The sequence below is a fragment of the Pyxicephalus adspersus genome, chromosome 10 (genome assembly GCF_032062135.1).
Source record: "Pyxicephalus adspersus chromosome 10, UCB_Pads_2.0, whole genome shotgun sequence".
Taxonomy (NCBI): domain Eukaryota; kingdom Metazoa; phylum Chordata; class Amphibia; order Anura; family Pyxicephalidae; genus Pyxicephalus; species Pyxicephalus adspersus.
In genome coordinates this window covers 59,104,295-59,123,118 of record NC_092867.1, presented here as the reverse complement: position 1 = coordinate 59,123,118, position 18,824 = coordinate 59,104,295, and the positions used below count along the sequence as shown (strand labels likewise).

The following is an 18,824-nucleotide window of genomic DNA, read 5'->3' as shown; positions in this document are numbered from 1 at the left end:
TTCATGTGATCTATGTAAGTTGTAGACAGACAGCAGAGAATTATCTGGGCTGTAGCAGCTGTATAATATTAGGATGGGTTAGTAATCAATACATTCCTGAATTCTTCTTACAATACTATTTCACTAATCACCCCCCCATACTGGTGAACCCTGGACTGGTAGACACCCCTATCTCTGTGAACCCTCAAGTACCGTACAATGCAATCCAACCGGTAAAAATTGGTGATTGGTAAATCAGAATCAGATCTGTAACATGAAGAAAGTGTTTAGAACCCAGAAATAGAGAAATGTTCTGACCCAGAAGGGGTAATTATATATCTCCACACCATATATGTGCATAGCACCACCTGCAGGTGATACAAGGAGCTGCAGTGACTCTAAACAACAAGGACGGAGATGTAAAACATAAAATAATATTTCATTACCTTCTCTGCTGCCAGCTCCAGCAATGTCTCCTCTTCCGTTGTTTGTAGCGGCAGTTCCAATCCAGTAGAAAGACCTGGAAGTGACGTGGGCATGGAACCGGAAGTGGGCGGGGCTTGGCAGATCTAACAGAATGCCCGGGAAAATAGAGAGTGAGATTCTCCTCACAGGAGGTTTAGGCGGGATGATTAGAATGAGACGGGTGATGGGGTACACTGATCTTCTATGGAGTTATGGAGAGTTTATGAAGGGAAAGAATGGTGTTTGTGGGCTCAGTAGTATTACTGGATGATGTGGAGAAGACAGGTGAAGGGGTACAATATGAGGGGGAGATAGGTGATGAGCATTGGTATTATGTAGGGTGATATAGGGCAACAGGAAGGGGGTACAGCTTTTATTATAGGGCAACAGGAAGGGGGTACAACTTTTATTATTGAGAAACAGAAAGTGGGGTACAGTTTTTATTATAGGGGAACAGAAAGTGGGGTACAGCTTTAATTGTATTGGTATATTGGAAGAATTGTGGGGGTTCAGGTGATGTGCACTGCAGGGTATTGTAGGTGTTCAGGATACAGTACGACAGGTAATAAGTTGCACTGCTATTGCTGTGTATGGGGGAGGGCAGGTGTTGGGATGCAGGGTTATCGGGGGGGGGGGGGGTAAATAAGTAGGGAGCCAGGTGGTGGCTTGCACTAGTTTTATGAAGAGTATATTCATGGCTGTTCATGAGGGTGAAAGAGAGGGTATGGGGTGCACTTCCAATATTGAAGTTTGGGAAGGGGAAGATGGGGTGCTTTGGTACTAGTGCAGGATGATGTGGGGATTCAGTCAGGAGTGACATAAGTAGTATTATTGAATGTTGATTTTTGAGTTCATGAAACCAGTTATGTGATGTATTAGTACAGGGTGATATGGAGGGTGGAAGACAAGTGATGGGATCCACTGGTAATATTGCGGGGTAACATTAAGGTTATTGAAGGGAAGGGGCAAGTGTTGGGGTGCACTAATATTGCATGATTATTCATAGGTTCATGAAAGGAGGACCAGATGATGGCGTGCAGTGCGAATATTGCTGGGTGATATGGGTGTTTAAGAATGAGAAAGACGGCAGTGTTCTCCATGACCTTTTTTCACTCAGGCGCATCACCCCTCACTTATCCATAACCACCCTACAACTTCTTTCCACTCAAAAAAAAATTCTGGGGAAAACATCGATGGGCCACATCTGTTGAATGAAGGGGAGGTTGTGATCGCAAGGCCCTTGTTGCGGCCCCAGATGAAAGGGCTTTTTCCAGTGGCTGCATGTGGCCACTAGAGCAGCAGTCGCCAACCATTTCAGGTCCGCGGACCACTAAAATCACCAGCTCCCAACCATGCATGAGCGGGGAGCCAGGTGTCACTCAAAGGGTGAGAAACCTCCCCCAGAGTGATGTCATTATGATAATAATGTGTCTACAAGTTTTATACATTAATGTGTCTACAAGTTTTGAATATGTTTTCATTTCTTTTCTCCTATAGGCACAGGGATTTAAATGAGCTTTGTTGCTACTTTGGAGGTAAGTAAAAAATTATTCCAAAATAAAAAAGCATTGATTCTACTGTACAGGAAACATTATCTCCCCCCAACATACAAAAGTGACAGATAAATGAGCACAGTACACACAGCACCATTCTGTCCCATGGGGAGGTGGGAGGATGAGCTAGTGGCACCCTACTGTGCTCTCCTCCATTGTACTGCTGTCTTAAGCTGCGTACACACTTCCAATTTTTATCGTTCAAAATGAACGACGAACGATCGATTGGGCAAAAATCGTTCGTAAAAAAAGTAACCAACGACGCCGACGAACGAGGAAAGTCGTTGGAAACGAACGACCGGACCGGCGGATCGGATTGGACGACGATCGTTCACCATCGTTCGTGTGTACGATCGTTCGTTGATCGTCCATGGTCTGAGCATGCGTGATGAACGAACGTTCGTTCACTTCCTGTCGTGCACGTCACTCCCTGTATCGCTCAAACGATCGTATCTATTGTGTGTACAATATCTACGAACGATCGTGTCGTTATCTGTATGTGCAGGATCGGTGCTATACGATCGTTTGCAGATATCGTGCAGGATCGTTCGTCGTTCGTTTAACAACGATAATAATTGGAAGTGTGTACGTAGCTTTACACAACCATTTGTCTTAGGTGATAATTATCTGATGTGTGTACATAACTTTAGTCTTTCTGGAACGGAATATGATACTTCTGTTATGTTGATTCTAATTTAGTGTCTACTAGTTCTTTTTATCTTCTTTTTCAGTTTGTATAACAAATGAATAACTATTTAAAATTCCTAAATAAACAGAATTTTACAATTTCTTTATTATCAGGTGGATTTGGGAAAATCTCAACAAACAATACTACAACAATCTCTTATCATACAACACTGTTTTTATAGAAATTTAGCCAACAGGTGCATGAACATTTGATATTTATCGCAACGTGCCAATGCAATTTAACCTGAATACTGAGTTTTAGTTTAGAAAAAAACAATTTATACTTTAGCATCACAATACCACAATACCAGAGCCTTCAATGATACAAATAACTGTTTATTAAGGTAAAAGTTTGCATTTGGTGTGCTTTTGAACAATTAATGTGACTTTTGCTGTTGTATGCATGCTGATAATCTGTCTAACCTTGGCTTATACTTTGTAAGTTTGAGGGCAAAACAAGCAGCACCCAGGTCATTTGTTAGTCTGTTTCTGGTGTCAGATTTGATATCATTCAAAGCTAAAAACAGTTGTTCACAAGCATAAGATGATCCAAACAAAGTAAGTAAAGCAATCCCAAGTGCTTTCATTGACTTAAAATTATTTGGCAGAGAATTCCACACTTTAAGGATTTCATTTTCAGAACTAACTGTGCTGTCATTTGTCATCCCTTCTATCTTCTCAAGTGTTTTACGCAGGTCAGAGAATTTATTTCTGCAGCTAGAGCTTTCTTGAAATTCCAATAGCTCAGTTTCCAGATTTCCTAAATCTAACCAGTGTAAGCAGGAAAGATCAAGTTCTTCAAATTTGGCTTTATCCGGAGAAGTAAGAAAACACAGGGTTGTCTCCATCTTACAGAACTGTAAAAATCTGTTACTAAAATTCTCCTTTGCAGCTGCTACAATGCTAGAAAATTCCTTGTAGATTTCCTGATGGCTTGTAGAATTGTCTGCAAATGTCGTAGACTTTTCTAAATGCTTTTTTAGATTTGGAAAATATTTCAGCAGCCCACTTTCAAGGTCTCTTTCAAAAACCCGCAGTTTTCTCTCAAATGTTTTAATATCACAAAACACCCGTTCTGCTGTTTTCCCTGCACCTTGTAGTTGTTTGTTCAGTACATTGAAGTGTAGTGTAAAATCTGTAAAAAACATTAGGTTGGTAAGCCAGGCCATATCGGTGAGCTGTGGATATTCCTGTCCTTGTTCATTCATAAACAGCCTAATTTCATCCAAGCAGGCTACAAATCTCTCCAGGACCCGTCCTCTGCTCAGCCACCGGACATTATTGTACATAAGTAAACAGTTATACTGAGCCTGAACCTCCTCACGAAGTGCTTGAAACTGTCGAAAATTCAGAGCACGAGCCATGATGTAATTCACCATTTTTGTTACATCTTTGAGGACATCATCAAATTTTTTGCTGCATTCTCTGGCATAAAGCGCTTCTTGATGTATAATACAATGGAACTGAATGACTTGATGTTTTGTCTCTTTAACAAAGAACTGTATGAACCCAGATGTTGCCCCCACCATGGAAGGTGCCCCATCACTAGTAATGGAAACCACTTTTTCTGGTCTTATGTCTTGTGACAAAAAAGCCTCCATCACCGCATTGTAGATATTTATCCCTTGTGTCCTTTTAGGCAAAGGCACCAGTTTCACCAGCTCTTCTCTCATGATGTCACCAACAGCATAACGCAAAATGACTGCTAGCCTTGCATGATTATTTATATCTGTGCTTTCGTACAAGCACATGGAGTAACAGGCTGCCTTCTGTAAATCAGTGCTGAGCTGCTGACTAACATCACTTGCCATACGCTGGACTCGATCTTTAACAGTGTTTCTGCTAAGTGGCAACTCGGAGATGCGTTGAATAATTTTATCCTTGTTAGGGAAATCATGAAAAAGAGAATTACTCCCAGACAACATGGCCGTTTTTATAATATCCCCATCAGAGAGGGGCTTACCATGTTTTGCTATGCACAGTGAAATTTGAAAACTGGCAGCTGTCAGATGATTTGTTCTTGGGAGATAATTGCTAGAACTAACATACTGGGAATGATTTTTTCTCATTTTCCCTTCAAGAAACTCTTTTCTTTCAGTTTCACCAAGTTTAGCAACATTTTTGTGGTTGGTGTCAAAGTGCCGTCTGACACTTGATGTGCGACACACAACACTTTTATTACACAGAATACATAACGCTTTCCCATTGCATTCAATTACTCCAAATGACTTTGTCCAAGCCTCCTGGAATGATCTTCCACTATCTGTTTTTGCTGTACTCATTTTTAGGTGTTCAAGACTTGGAATCTACAAAAACACAAATTAAAAAAAAAATGAAGCACCCAATATAATTTATCCTTATACCAAAAATAGCTAACACTCTTAGTTAACACTAAAGAAATCAATATTCTCTGAATCAACAGTGATTTTCAGCTAGGATTCCTTTTGAATTTGCTGACCACCAGCTTTTGGCCTGCTCTGATAAAGGCATCTGAGTGCATTTCCTACCTTTGATTCCCCTCCGCTGTACTTGTGTTGGACCTACTTCTTGAGGAATTCGCATAAATAGGATGAAGTGGAGGTGTAGCGCACATTCCCCATACAAAGGCCAAAGACCTCCATCATCCATACAAGCTCTCATTTTCCCTTTAGCAGGAGCCCGGGTTGGTTCCTATGGACAGCAGACAATGCAAAGTTCTCCCTGATAATCCCAGTACAATGAGTGCCATGTCTGTCCTGTCCTCTCATATAGCGCACACATAGGCCATTGAGAACCCTGCACACCGAGCATTGCACGGGTCATGTAATGTCAGGTAAACACATGCCAGTTGCAGCACATTGCACACAATTTTTATTTAAAGCACCGTGGGCAGCAACACACAGTTACAGGGTTCCCAGTAGCACAATTTAAAGGTTTGATTGAAGGGGACATTAACAAAAAAGGCAACCCAGCATAACAATTTTAAGTGCTAGTCATTGTGATTCTGGAAGAAACAACACACCTGTGTGACAAGCCCTTTATAAATACGCAGGGGGTGCTTTGTTTTTCTCTTACGTATCACTATAACCACGGAACATCCATGGTGCTGCTTTATAACCCAGCTACTAATAATTGTGTAATGTTCAAAGGATTTGTTTAAAATTCTTCTGCATTTCTTCAATTAGCTAAATATATAAAAAGTCTCAGCTAACCGGTTGCTGGTTTTTACATTATATTTGGAGCCTTCACAGATTTCCAAGGAGCTATTACTATCCACAGGCACTTACCTTAAGTGGACAAAAATCTATCACAAATACAACTGTAGCTAAGGTAGCCTGTTCTACAGAGCAATACAAGATCCCCCTGCCTCACTTTCCTCTTTCCCTCTGTACTTTCATCCTTTCGATTCTGGATCAATACACATCAGCTGCCCCCCAGCCTAGTATTCTGAGGGTAAACTGATGACTGCAGAGAAGGGAAATTCCACAGCCAGCATGGGCTGACCAGGAATACAGAGGATGGGGACATCTCTCTGGTAGGTTTATGGGGCCCTCAGCTCCACCTACCTGATGATGGCGAGGGATCTCCTGACCTTCGTGTGTGGAATCCCGGGAATACAGAGGACGGGGACATCTCTCTGGTGGGTTCCCGTTACTGGATCCATCTGTAGGAAACACACACACTGACTGAATACATTGCCTCTATCTGTTTATCAGATGATGGGGGATCTAGGTGGTCCCTCCGTACTGCTCACTCCTTTACAATAGTCTCCACTTACCTGGTGATGTGAGGGTTTGGTGGTCCTCCATCATGATGTCCTTGTAGAGGTCCTTGTGTCCTTCTAAATACTCCCACTCCTCCACGGAGAAATAGACAGTGACATCCTGACACCTTATAGGAACCTGACACACACAATGATACAGTCACCATCCAGACACATCCCATAATAATCTCCCAGAATTCCCTGCTCACCTCTCCCGTCAGCAGCTTAATCATCTTCTGGGTGACTTCTAGAATCTTTTTGGTTCTCTCAGGAGTCAGGTAGTGAGGTGGAGGCTCTGTGATGGTCACCTGGTCACCGGTCCTCACCTCTCCGGTCAGCAGGTGGATGATCTCCAGGGTCAGGTTCAGTATCTTTTTAGTCATGTCAGTGTGATCATCGTCCATCCTCATTGGTGTGGTCATGTGATCTGTGAAGGTTCCTTTATAGACAGATCGTGGAGAATTATCCAGACTGGTTGTATAATATTGGGGGGAGGGGTGCACCGGCTGCCCCCAGTGTTAAATGATTATAAAGGATAGAGAGAGCTGGCCCAGATTATTGGAGGTGATTTATAGGGTTGAGATTGGAGACCACTTCTATAGCCGGGAGTGGGGTGTTCCTTATTAGCTGCTGTCTGGTGACAAAGGCTGTGCAGGGCATTATGGGTGAGCACCAAGAAATCAACTGCAAATTTAATATAAAATATGAATAGCACTGAATTACAGGAGAATGCTAAGGTAAAGGGGCCACACAAATGAAGAGAAAGTTTCCACCCATAGGGGTTCTCTCGTTCTATATGTTTTTGCCACCTTCAGCAGGGGAGCCCACAGTGATTATGGGGGATTATTGGGTGTAAATATAAAATCTTATTACCCCCTCTTCTGACAGCTTCAGCAATATCTCTTCTCTGCTTCCTCCCAACTTCCCACACTTTCCCGAACTTCTTGTTTATATGTGACATCACTTCCTGTGACTTTTCTATAGAGACTTCCTGTCCTGGTATAAATGAGATCACCACCTTGTGTAACTCGCTAGAACTACAGCCCCATTAAATGTCTCAAAGCAGTGAATACAAATGTCCTCTGGTGAGGTCCATGTATTGTCAATGGCAGTGATTGATTCCCCAGCAGAGCACGTTTGGTGAATGTCAGGTTCAATACTTTTTTAAATGGAGCTCATAGTGTAAACATAGAGTATCCTGGCAGCTGAGACAGATCCACTTATCTATATGTAACCCACTGAAGATGACTGAAAGCTTAAGAACTAATTAGAAAATCTTCCATGGTAGTCCTAGTCTGGCAGAGATGAGCAGTCCATATTGTGCTCTTCCTGACTGTACCTGTAACATAAAACATAACATTACAGAAAATAGATGATATAATTAGGAGAACCCAAAACAGAAACCATCCAATCTGAATGGGACACGTACTCTGCAGGCGAGGGTGTGGTGGACCAGTGATGTACAATGAGCCAATCAGAATGGGTGTGGTGGACCAATGATATGAAATTAGCCAATCATTATTGCAGTTGTTCTCTATAGGGGAGGGTGGGTGTGACAGACCAATGATATACGATTAGCCAATCAGAATGGGAGATATTGATGTTTCAGCTGCTTGAGAACTGATGTGACAGAAACACCGCTGGACTCCCCCAGGACTGGGACATTTGTAGTCATGCTGATCCATGCTAGGGGAGACAGGGCAACTAGGAAGTGCTATGGCTTGCACAAAAGTAGTGTGAGTCCTAAAAAGTCCCAAGACGCAGTGTCTGAGTAGTAACCAGGTCTTCTCCAGAGCCTTAGTGGTAAGGATGTTGCGCTACTGGTTATTGCCAGGTTGCTGTCCTTGGGCACACCAGGGTGGGCAGGAAGATACACGGTACCAAATCACTAAGCAGAAGAATCATCAAGGAAGGCCGAGGTCAAGGCAGGCAGCAAGCCTGAGGGGTCAGGTCACAAGCCAGGGGTCAAATACCAGGGATCCAAGAAATAAACACCAGTGACATAGGGGCCACCACGCACACAGGAGATACTGGAAGTGTGACATTAGCCCCCCCCCTTTACGGGGCCTCCCCACCCGCTGAGGTCCAGGTTTCAGCGGAAAGCAAAGATGAAACCTCTTGGCAAGAAGAGGTGCAGACACATTTGAAGCTCGAACCCAGGATCTCTCCTCAGGACTGAAATTTTTCCAGTCAATCAGGTACTTGCCATAAATTTTGAAATCCAGGATTTGATGGACATCATATTCCTGAGAAGAATCGGGTGCAGGAGTAGCGAGCGGAGAGTGACGAGAAAAGCGATTCAGGACCAATAGCTTAAGTAGAAACGCATAGAAAGCATCGGGTAGCTTGAGATGTGGAGGCAGGCAAAGTTTATAACAGACCAGAGCAAACTTCAGAGAAAGGACCTTGCAACAGATGTTGTTTGTGGAGAGCCAGACTTTATACTCAGGTTGGAGAGGAGGTACCTTACGGTGATGCTGATCTGCAAACAAATTATGTCTGGGAGCTGAGTGTTTCAGATGCCTACAGGTAGAAGACCAAATACTTTTAAATTTCCTTTGCAGGGAACTGAGAGCAGGTACTTCCGCAGAGCAGCGTATAGGAGACCGGAGACAAGGGTGTTTGCAGTAGACCAGTGGTCCCCAACCTTTTGCACGTTGCAGATCACTAAATGCACGGACTCTGAACCGCGCATGCATGGGGAGCCCTGTGTCAATCAAAACGGAAGAAACTTCCCCCCGGAGAGACATCATGATGCCAGAACCCGCCCACACACCCATAGCAGCTCTGCGCCTGCGATATCTCCAGGAGACGTGGTCTGCAGCTCTGGCTGATGCGTCCCCCCCAAGCAGGGTCCTTCTCCTGACCCTGCTGGTTAATGCACCGGCCTGAGCCGCGGGTTGGGGACCCCTGATGTAGACAATTAAGAAAGGAGACTCTTGAGTGTTGGTGCTGACATTTTTTTGTGGGCAGTCGTCATGGTGGGCAGATAAGGCCTGGTTGACTCTTTCCGTCTGCCCATTAGTCTGCTGGTGTTAGGCTGAAAAAAACTTAGCAGAAATGTCCAAGGATTTACAGAAGCCTTTCCAAAAGCAGGAGATAAACTGAACCCCATGGTCCTATACAATATGCGTGGGCATACCGTGGAGCTTAAAAATTTCATTGATAAAGATTGGCACCAACCCAACTGGTAAAGCAGGAAGGGGTAAAAAGGACTATCTTGGAAAAGCGATCAACGACCACCCAAATACCAGTACAGCCATCGGAAGGTGGATGATCTGTAATGGAATCTATCAAAAGGTGACACCAAGCCTCCCTGGGAATGGGCAAAAGAAGGAGGGGACCTGTTGGGGCACAGGTAGACGACTTAGCCTGAGCACAGACAGCACAGGCCTTGACATTGTCCGTCACATACTTCCGAAGGTTGGGCCACCAGTACAGACAGGAGAGAAATGTGAGTGTTCTATGAACGCCCGGATGACCAGAAAGTTTGGAATCATGTGCCCATTGCAATATTCTGGTGCGAAGCTGAGGTGGCACTAAGGTTTTACCAAGAGGAATAGCAGATTCCTGGATGGAGGGAAAGGCTAGGATGCTGTCTGGGGGAATGATATACTCCGGCTTAGGAACAGTCTCAAAATCCTGTGTCAAAGGAGCGAGTAGTAGCACCAGCTTGGGGGTTAGCGGACCCAGGTGTGAAGACCCATTTTATAATGATAAAATCCAACGAGAAAAAAAAAAAAAACAACCTGCTTGCCAAGGGTTGAGGCAACAAGCAGATTGTAGGTACTGGAGGCTCTTATGTACAGTAAAAATAGCAGTTGGAGAAGACATCTTTGAAAACCATATTCTGGCTGTGAAAGGATGGCCTAACCTCAGGAGTGGAGAGAGCAAGAGGCCTGATAGGCATGTTGGAGTGACACAAGTGGCCCCATGCCAATACCTCTCTAGTAGACCAATCCAGCACTGGAGAGTGTAGTTGAAGCCATAAGAGTCCCAAGATGACTACAGGTGGCTTGAGGAAGCACAAGAAAAGTTAAAGTCTCGTTATGTAGCACACCAACAGACATTTCAATGGTTCTAGTCTGGAAACAGATAAGTCCATATGACAGAAGAGTACCATCCACTGCAGAGATTTAAAGAGGTTTAGATAGCGGCTCTATAGGCCAACCACATTGCCCCATAAGGGAAGCTGAGATGAAATTTCCAGCCACTCCAGAGTCAATGAAGGCCTCAAGGGCAAGTGTGGAGTTATGGCAAAGCTGGATGGCTATAGAGGGACGCTTAGTAGAGGGGAGAGAAGAGTGACTTCGCATTCCCCCCTCAAAGTATACTAGGCACTGAAGTTTGCTGACCCCTATGGGCAAGATTTATTAAAGTGTATCTTCTGTCTGCAGTAAAGGCAGAATCCTGAAGACAGATGCCAGGCCCTTTCCTCTGGAGATAGCTGTGAATGGCCCAGCTGCAAAGGTTTGTCTGAGAGAGGGGGGAATCCCCCTTGCTGTGGTCAGAAAGGCCTTGCCAGAAGGTAGCATGGAGCGCTTCATTGTTCCAGGCGAGCTTAGCCGCCAAAGTACAAAACTTAACTGCGAATTGACGCACAGTAAGTGTCCCTTGACAGAGACTCAGAAGTGTGCTGACTGTTGAAGAGGTGCACGCAGGTTCGTTAAAAACCCTCCTAAATTGGTTCAGGAAAGTTTTAATGTTACCCGTAACCAGGTCTTTTCTGGATCGCCCACTCCAGAGCTTTTTCAGACAGTAAGGAGATCAAATATGCCACTTTCACCCAGTCAGTGGGGAAATTTTGTGGTTGAAGCTTATAATAGATAAAACGCTCGATGATGAAGCCACGGCAGGTCTTAGGGTCCCCAGAAAACCGCTGTGGGGGTGGCAGTTGAAGTGTAGTGATCACTGGGATAGGGGGTTCAGCAGGTACACTGGAGGAGATCAGCAGCTGATCCAGGCGAGCAGTGAGAGAATGACGCTGGCGGAGCACCTGGACTTGAGTAGCTTTCTGGGCGTATGGTGTCTGGGCGAGTAGTTGTTTGGGGTCTGCTGAGGTCTGGAAGGGTGTATTCATGGTTTGTGCAAGCTGTCACGCTAGGGGAGACAGTGCCAATAGGGGATGAAAAGGCTTGCACAAAAGTGGTGTGAGCCCTAAGAAGGGCCAAGGCGCAGAGTCTAAGCAGCAACCAGGTCATCCCCAGTGCCTCTAGTGGTGAGGATGTAGCACTGCAGGTTACCACTAGGGTGTGCTCCTTGGGCACACCAGGGTGAGCAGGAAGATACACAGTACTAAATCACAAGGCAGAAGAAATGTCAAGTAAGGCCAGGGTCAGAGCAGGCGCCAGGCAAGAGAGGTCAGGTCAAATGCCAGGGATCCAGGAAATTGACACCAGTGGCAGAGGGGCCACTACAGACAAAGGGAACACTAGAGGCACAGGTGACACAGGAATATCCGCAGACAGACAGGAACACTGGAAGAGTCTGAGGGTATAGGCTGGAAAGAACAGACTGGACAACATGAGGTAAACACAGGAGCTGTACAGAGGAAACACTGAATTAAACAACAGGTGTACAGGAACTAGCTCAGAAGCTAGGGGCGAAGCACTAGTGGAGACACTTTACACAAACGCTGAGTGCTGTGTCTGAGCTAGCGAAATAGCCAGGGATGATTAAGAAGTTTTTCCTGATTGGCCAGTCGGTTGGACAAAACTGATAATGCATGGTGGTGTAGGCACGCTCCGGGTCAAAACTGCCCGCATGCGCAAGAGTGGGGTGTCTGCTTTTTAGTGTGACAGATTCTCTGGTTTCAAGGAACATACCACATAGAAATTCTGAAGAGGGGGTTTCACCACAGAGCCACACCATGTGATGATCTTGTAGGTGGGGATTGTCCCGGGGCATTATGGGTAGAATGATGTCTTGTCCACCCCCATTTAGTAGCGTTTATAATTCAAATGCTGTGAATAAAATGTGGAGAAATAAACACGAGGATCGGCATGCATGCCCCCTTGGAAACTATCAGGTGGGCGGAGCCATTTGATGTAACCTGCCCCGAAGGAACAAATGAAAAAATTATTTTTACACAGGAGCCGGTTGGTTTCTCCAAATTACAATTCCCTTTACACCAGGAAACTTTGTAAGAAGAGGATGAGAGGACCTCCTCTAAGAATTGTCCTCATCATTCCAGCATATTTCTGATCATCCCTCACAGTCGTCTCTTATTCATCACTCTCAGATTTCATGTTCATCAGATCTTCACCCTAAACCAATAGAATGTCAGGAAATCACATCTGTAACATAGGAGGCTTGGTCATGTGACCTCACCTAGAAAAAATCAGCAGGTAGATGATCTCCGGGGTGAAGTTTAGTATCTTCTCAGTCATGTGACTTGGCTCCTCCTCCATCCCTATTGTTGTGGTCATGTGACCTACGCCATTTCCTCTGTAGATGAATAGTGGAGGATAACCCGGACAGGTTTTGGATTTTTATATAGGAGGGGAAGACACAAATGCTTATTTACCGATTTTAGAAACATGACAATATGATATATATTGTCAATATCTTAAGACTCTGCCTGCTTCACTTTATTAAAAAATCACAAAGTAATATTCCGGCAGTCCTAATATAGATGTAGATCTCAGCCCTGTGTATGCAATTATTTTCCCTTGCAATCCTCATCTGATTGTATATGGTACGTCTCCCATTGTAGATAAATTTATTGCACCAACTTCTATTTATTGCACCAATCTCCTCATAGATTTATCTGTTTACTATTCCTTAGTTCCAGCTGATTCCACATTGATATTTATTGCCCTGCCAACCCCTCCCCTCCCCAGGTTCAACTGATATCCAAAATTCCTTGTTACTCTGATCCGTCCATCCTTAATCAGAACCCAGAGCACTTCTATTCAAACAAAAGGCAAGGTCACGTTGGGACCCTGGTCACGTGTCCAAATGTTAAGTGCCAAAATATAAGTGCAATGGGAATTAATCCAGGGAATAGAAGCAGGAATTGGAACAGATTTGGACATACTATTTTACTCTGCCACTCCCATCTCCTACCTTTGGACTGATTTATCCACCTGGACTCCAACACATCCTCTGCTGCTACCATTCTAAACTGGAATTTCATCAAACCATCTCTGTGACTGAATCATCATCCTTCACTCCTGGGACTCAGCAAGTTTACAAGCCTCACCTGAACCCATATTACTGGACTGCTTCTCTTGGACTTCAGTTTGCTACATTGTTTATTGTACGCATACGGTTCTGAATTATCTGTAAAAATGTATTATTCACCCTGCTCTCTTTGTTGACACTACTCCCTGAACCCCCCTGTCTGATAACTCATTGTCTCTCTGCTCCTTCACTCTCCTTATTTCTGTCTGTCTTTGCTCCTGCACCTTTTTTCTCTATTGCTACTTACTGGTGACATCTTACCAACCCTGATCCCCTATTCACCCTACCCATAAGTCCTTACCCCCTCTCTCTGTCTATGGAATGCCCGATCTGTTGGCAATAAATTATCCTCCATACACAACCTTCCCCTTTCTAAATCTCTGAACTTTTTGGCTCTCACTGAAACTTGGCTTTCCTCCTCTGCCTCTGCTGCTGTACTTTCCTATGGAGGCCTGCACTTTACACATACCCCCAGACCTGGCAACAAAGTAGAGTGTGGTGTAGATACAGAGTCCTTCCTACCCCACCCTCTCACTTTCACCTCTTTTGAAGTCCACTCTGTCCTTCTCTTTAGCCCCACCCCTCATTGTTGCTGTTGTCTACCCCCCCTTTCTCACAATTTTTGGATAACTTTGCATCCTGGCTCCCACACATTCTTTCCCATGACCTGCCCACCCTCATCCTTGGTGAATTTAATGTTGCAATGGATGAGCCCAACTTTCCCTCCTCAGCCAAACTGCTCTCCATTACCTCCTCATTTGGACTTACTCAGAACATCAATGGCCCCACGCACATTAGACCCGGTATTTTCTAAACCCTTCAACCTCACCCTCCTTGACAACTCACCATTCCCCCTCTCTGATCACAACCCTATCACCTTCAACCTATCGAACTCTTGCCCTCCGTTGCCACATCTCAGACCTGGTCAATGGCAGAGAGATATCCGTAACCTTGACCACAACCTTTTCTCAAACTGCCTTGCATCCCTAACCCCCTCCCTCTCCAAAATCACCTCCCCAGATGAAGCTGCCATGTTAAACCACTCTCTTTCCCTGGCTTTGGATCCTTGGCCTGGCACAACACTCACACCAAACAGTTACAGAAGACTGTTCGTGCAGCTGAGCGCAAGTGGAGGAAATCTGGCCTCAGCGCTGACTTCATGGACTACAAAGCCCAGCTTCAAAACTTTAACACAGAGCTCACTGCCACCAACCAAAATTATTTCTCCGCAGTTATTTCCTCTCAAGCTTCCAACCCACGCAGCCTCTTCTCTACAATTGACTCACTCCTAAAACCCACACCTGCCCCCCCACAACATCCTTCTCTGCCCAAGACATTGCCACCTACTTCAGAGATAAAATAGACAAAATCAGACATGATGTCTCAGTTATTGTCCTACTTACATTTCTGACCCAGTAAAAAAATATTCCCCCAGCAGCTCTCTCCGCTCCTCCAATGACCTACTAATGACTTCCTCACTCATAACCACATCACACGCATGGATACAAGACTTCTCTAGAGTTGCCCCAACTCTCTGGAATGGTCTCCCTTGTCCTATTCGGCATGAATAGGACGAGAAACACAACAACATGTGTGCTCCCACTTCAAGCAATGTCTTCTCTTTGCTTAACCCCAGCTCAACGTTCACCCAGAACTTCCTATTTGTCTGACATCACTTCCTGCTTTCCATAGAGACTTCCTGTCTGTACCTGACATCCATTGCTATCTTCCATTGAGATTTTTTTGTATCAGTATAGTGTAGATCACTACCATATGGAGCTCAGATGAACTGCAATCTGGAAGGGAATCCCCCCCTGCCACCTTACACAATATTATAAGACACCATAATAACAACTTCAGATTTTTTTCTAGATATCTTTATTAAATTTTATTATACATTGTCTATCCACACCCTTTGTATTTTACTGCTCTGCAGAATCCTTACCTTCTCATAACGTTTTTTTTCACCTTCCTTTAACCCTGAGCAAAACGTTCCTGAACTCAAGACTGTAATACGGCATCATCTGGGTGAGAGTTCTCACCAAGGTCTGTTTTGTGTGGGAAACGTTCCTCGGGGCAGGATTGCAAATGTTCTTGGTGCGAGATATTACGATGTCTGATAAGTAATGATTTTCGTGCGTAACATTTCCCACACTCAGGACATGGAAATGGCTTCTCGCCAGTGTGTGATCTCTGATGTATAACAAGTTCTTGTTTTCGTACATAACTTTTCCCGCACTCAGGGCAGGAAAATGGTTTCTCACCTATGTGAGATCTGTGATGTGCGACAACTTGTTGTTTTCGTGCAAAACATTTTCCACAATCAGAGCAAGAAAATGGCTTCACGCCACTGTGAGACCTTTGGTGTGCAACTAATTGGGATTTTTGTGTAAAACTTTTGCCACATTCAGGGCATAAAAATGGCTTCTCCCCTGTGTGGCACCTCAGATGTTCAGAAAGAAAACACTTCTTTGAAAAACATTTCCCACACTCAGGGCAGGAATGTGGCTTTTCCCCTGTGTGAATTCTCCGATGTGGAATGAGTTGTGATTTACATACAAAACATTTACCGCAATCAGGGCAGGAAAATGGTTTCTCCCCCGTGTGGGTCCTCTGATGAGAAATGAGATGTGATTTACGGACAAAACTTTTCCCGCACTCAGAACATGAAAATGGTTTCTCCCCCGTGTGAGTCCTCTGATGTAAAACGAGTTGTGATTTATGGACAAAACTTTTCCCACACTCGGGACAGGAGTATGGCTTCTCCCCCGTGTGAGATTTTTGATGCATAATAAGATTTGATTTGCGTGGATAACTTTTACCACACTCAAGACATGAGTATTTCTTCCCACCAGTATGACAGATTTGATGTACAGAAAGACTAGACTTTTCTGAAAAACATTTTCCACACTCAGGGCAGCAATAAGGCTTCTCACCAGTGTGAGATCTCTGATGTGATACCAGTCCTGATTTATGGAGAAAACATTTCCCACACTCCGAACAAGAATGAAGCTCCTCACCAGTGTGCATTCTTTGATGTACAGAAAGATGATATTTATAAAGAAAAGATTCTCCGCACTCAGGACAGGAATACAGCTTCTCCGCAGTGTGAGACCTCTGATGTACAGAAAGACTTCGCTCAGAGCTAAAACTTTCCCCACAATCAGGACAGGAAAAGGTCTTCTCCTCTGGAATGCCGGCACCATCGCTCACAGGAGGAGGAGGCTCACAGTCAGAGGGATTGGGTGGTCTATCAATAGTTGAGCTGATGGTCTCTTTTCCCCCACAATCTCCTGTCATGGCCTCCATTTTACAATCTGGAGATGAAGTCAGACGATCCTTTGAGGGTTTCTCCATGGAATGTCCTGGAAAATAGAAAAATATGATGGCCGAATATGAGAGGGTTACTTCACCCAAATCAACATTCCATCTGGATCAGGTAGATGGAGGCAGCAGATGTCCTCTGGGGGGGTCCCAACCAGCTGGGATTCCTCCCCTCTTCAGTCATAGGGCCTCTGGAGCACCTATATTCACATAACCTTGTCAGAGGGCCAGTAACCAATAAAGAATGGGAGGAGCATGCTCTACAAACACCCACAAGGAAGAGGGGACTATAATCAACTTATTATTGGATAATGTCACTGAGTCCCTGCCTTAGTCTGGATCAATCAGTGATCAGAGATGAGAGAAGAATATATGATGGCTGACCTGTGCTGATCTGTGTAGGAGTGTCCTCCTCCATGAATGTCCTCATCATTCCAGCCTCCTCCGTATATTGCTGATCATCCATCACAGACGTCTCTCCTTCTTCACTCTCAACTTTCATGATCATCAGATCCTCACCCTAAACCAATAGAATGGCAGGAAATCACATCTGTAACAGAGGAGGATTGGTCATGTGACCTCAACTAGAAAATATCATCTTGTAAGGGCCACACATAATCCCCACATGTCAGAGAGTTTAATCACTTCATGGGGCCCTCATTCGCACCTACCCGATGATGGTGAGGGATCTCCTGATCTTCCTGTGTGGAATCCCGGGATAACAGAGGACGGGGACATCTTTCTGGTGGGTTCTTGTTATTAGGCTGCAGCACTATGTCCTTGTCTTCATATGGAAACTTTTCCCGCACGTCAGAGTTAACATTCTCTTCTTTATACTCCTCTTTCACAACAATATTATATTCTCCAATATTTCCACCCTAAGGAAATAGACAGAAAACAGACCCTGACACCTTATAGGAACCTGACACACACAATGATACAGTCACCATCCAGACACATCCCATAATAATCTCCCAGAATTCCCTGCTCACCTCTCCCGTCACGAGTCCTATGATCTTCTGGAGGACTTCTAGAATCTTCTTGTTGTTGGGTCTCTCCGGTGTCAGACAGTGAGGTGGAGGCACTTTGATGGTCACCTGATCACCGGACTTCACAGGGGGAAAACTCTACAATAAAGACCAATACCGAAATCATAGAACATTTCCAGAATCCTCCTCACCTCTCCGGTCTGTATTTTATGATTGGAGATCAGAGTGATGTCATGTGACCTCCCAGAATCCTCCTCACCTCTCCAGTCAGCAGGTAGATGATCTCCAGGGTAAGGTTGAGAATCCTTTCAGTCATGTGACTCCGATCCACATTCATCCTTATTGATGTGTTCATGTGATCTATGTAAGTTGTAGACAGACAGCAGAGAATTATCTGGGCTGTAGCAGCTGTATAATATTAGGATGGGTTAGTAATCAATACATTGCTGAATTCTTCTTACAATACTATTTCACTAATCTTAACTTGTGACCCCTCTTAGACCGGTGGATTGATTTGGACTAGTTGACCCTCCTTGATCAGTGACCTCTCCTGAATTGGTGCACCGTTCTAGACCAGTGCCATGTTATGGACCGGTAGATCCACCCTGACCTGTGAACTCTCCAGGACTGGTAGACCCCCCATACCGGTGAACCCTCCAGGACTGGTAGACCCCCCCATACCGGTGAATCCTCTTGGATTGGTGGACCTGAAGATTTCTGTCAGTGACATTTACAGAAATGTAATTATTTCCCTTCCTAAATCTTATTACATAAAAACTTTCACATTCCATTCCAAATAACAAACCTCGGCCCCCGGCACCTGAAATACGGTTGTATAATCCATGTGATGAATGTAATGCTGGCAGTTATCGGTGCCATAGATAATCAGTAACCCCTATA

The 18,824-nt window shown here is 44.6% G+C and overlaps 3 protein-coding genes across 7 annotated transcripts in view; all 3 read right to left on the bottom strand.

Annotated features, from left to right (window-relative positions):
* The window catches only part of LOC140338906 (uncharacterized), a 155,616-nt gene that overhangs the window by 58,594 nt on the left and 78,198 nt on the right, over positions 1-18,824 (bottom strand). The window lies entirely within an intron of this gene.
* On the bottom strand, positions 2,767-7,413 carry LOC140338961 (protein FAM200A-like). The gene is made up of 5 exons (XM_072423355.1): positions 7,300-7,413; positions 6,636-6,865; positions 6,442-6,565; positions 6,230-6,327; positions 2,767-4,990 (listed from the first exon to the last, which is right to left on the bottom strand). The coding sequence occupies exons 1-5, from the start codon at positions 7,385-7,387 to the stop codon at positions 3,062-3,064; spliced, it is 2,469 nt and encodes an 822-aa protein (XP_072279456.1). The 5' UTR covers positions 7,388-7,413; the 3' UTR covers positions 2,767-3,061.
* LOC140338957 (uncharacterized) overlaps positions 15,449-18,824 on the bottom strand; it is a 275,025-nt gene continuing 271,649 nt past the window's right edge. For 3 of the 5 annotated variants that reach the window (XM_072423316.1, XM_072423329.1, XM_072423321.1), the window contains 5 exons: positions 18,184-18,284; positions 17,928-18,062; positions 17,607-17,813; positions 17,320-17,455; positions 15,455-16,976 (listed from right to left, as the gene is read on the bottom strand). In XM_072423316.1, coding sequence (XP_072279417.1) covers positions 15,613-16,976; positions 17,320-17,455; positions 17,607-17,813; positions 17,928-18,062; positions 18,184-18,284 — 1,943 coding nt within the window. In that variant the 3' untranslated portion in view covers positions 15,455-15,612. Of the gene's footprint in view, positions 16,977-17,319; positions 17,456-17,606; positions 17,814-17,927; positions 18,063-18,115; positions 18,707-18,729; positions 18,803-18,824 lie in introns of those variants that run through there. The other 2 variants (XM_072423331.1, XM_072423337.1) reach the window with 2 other exon arrangements.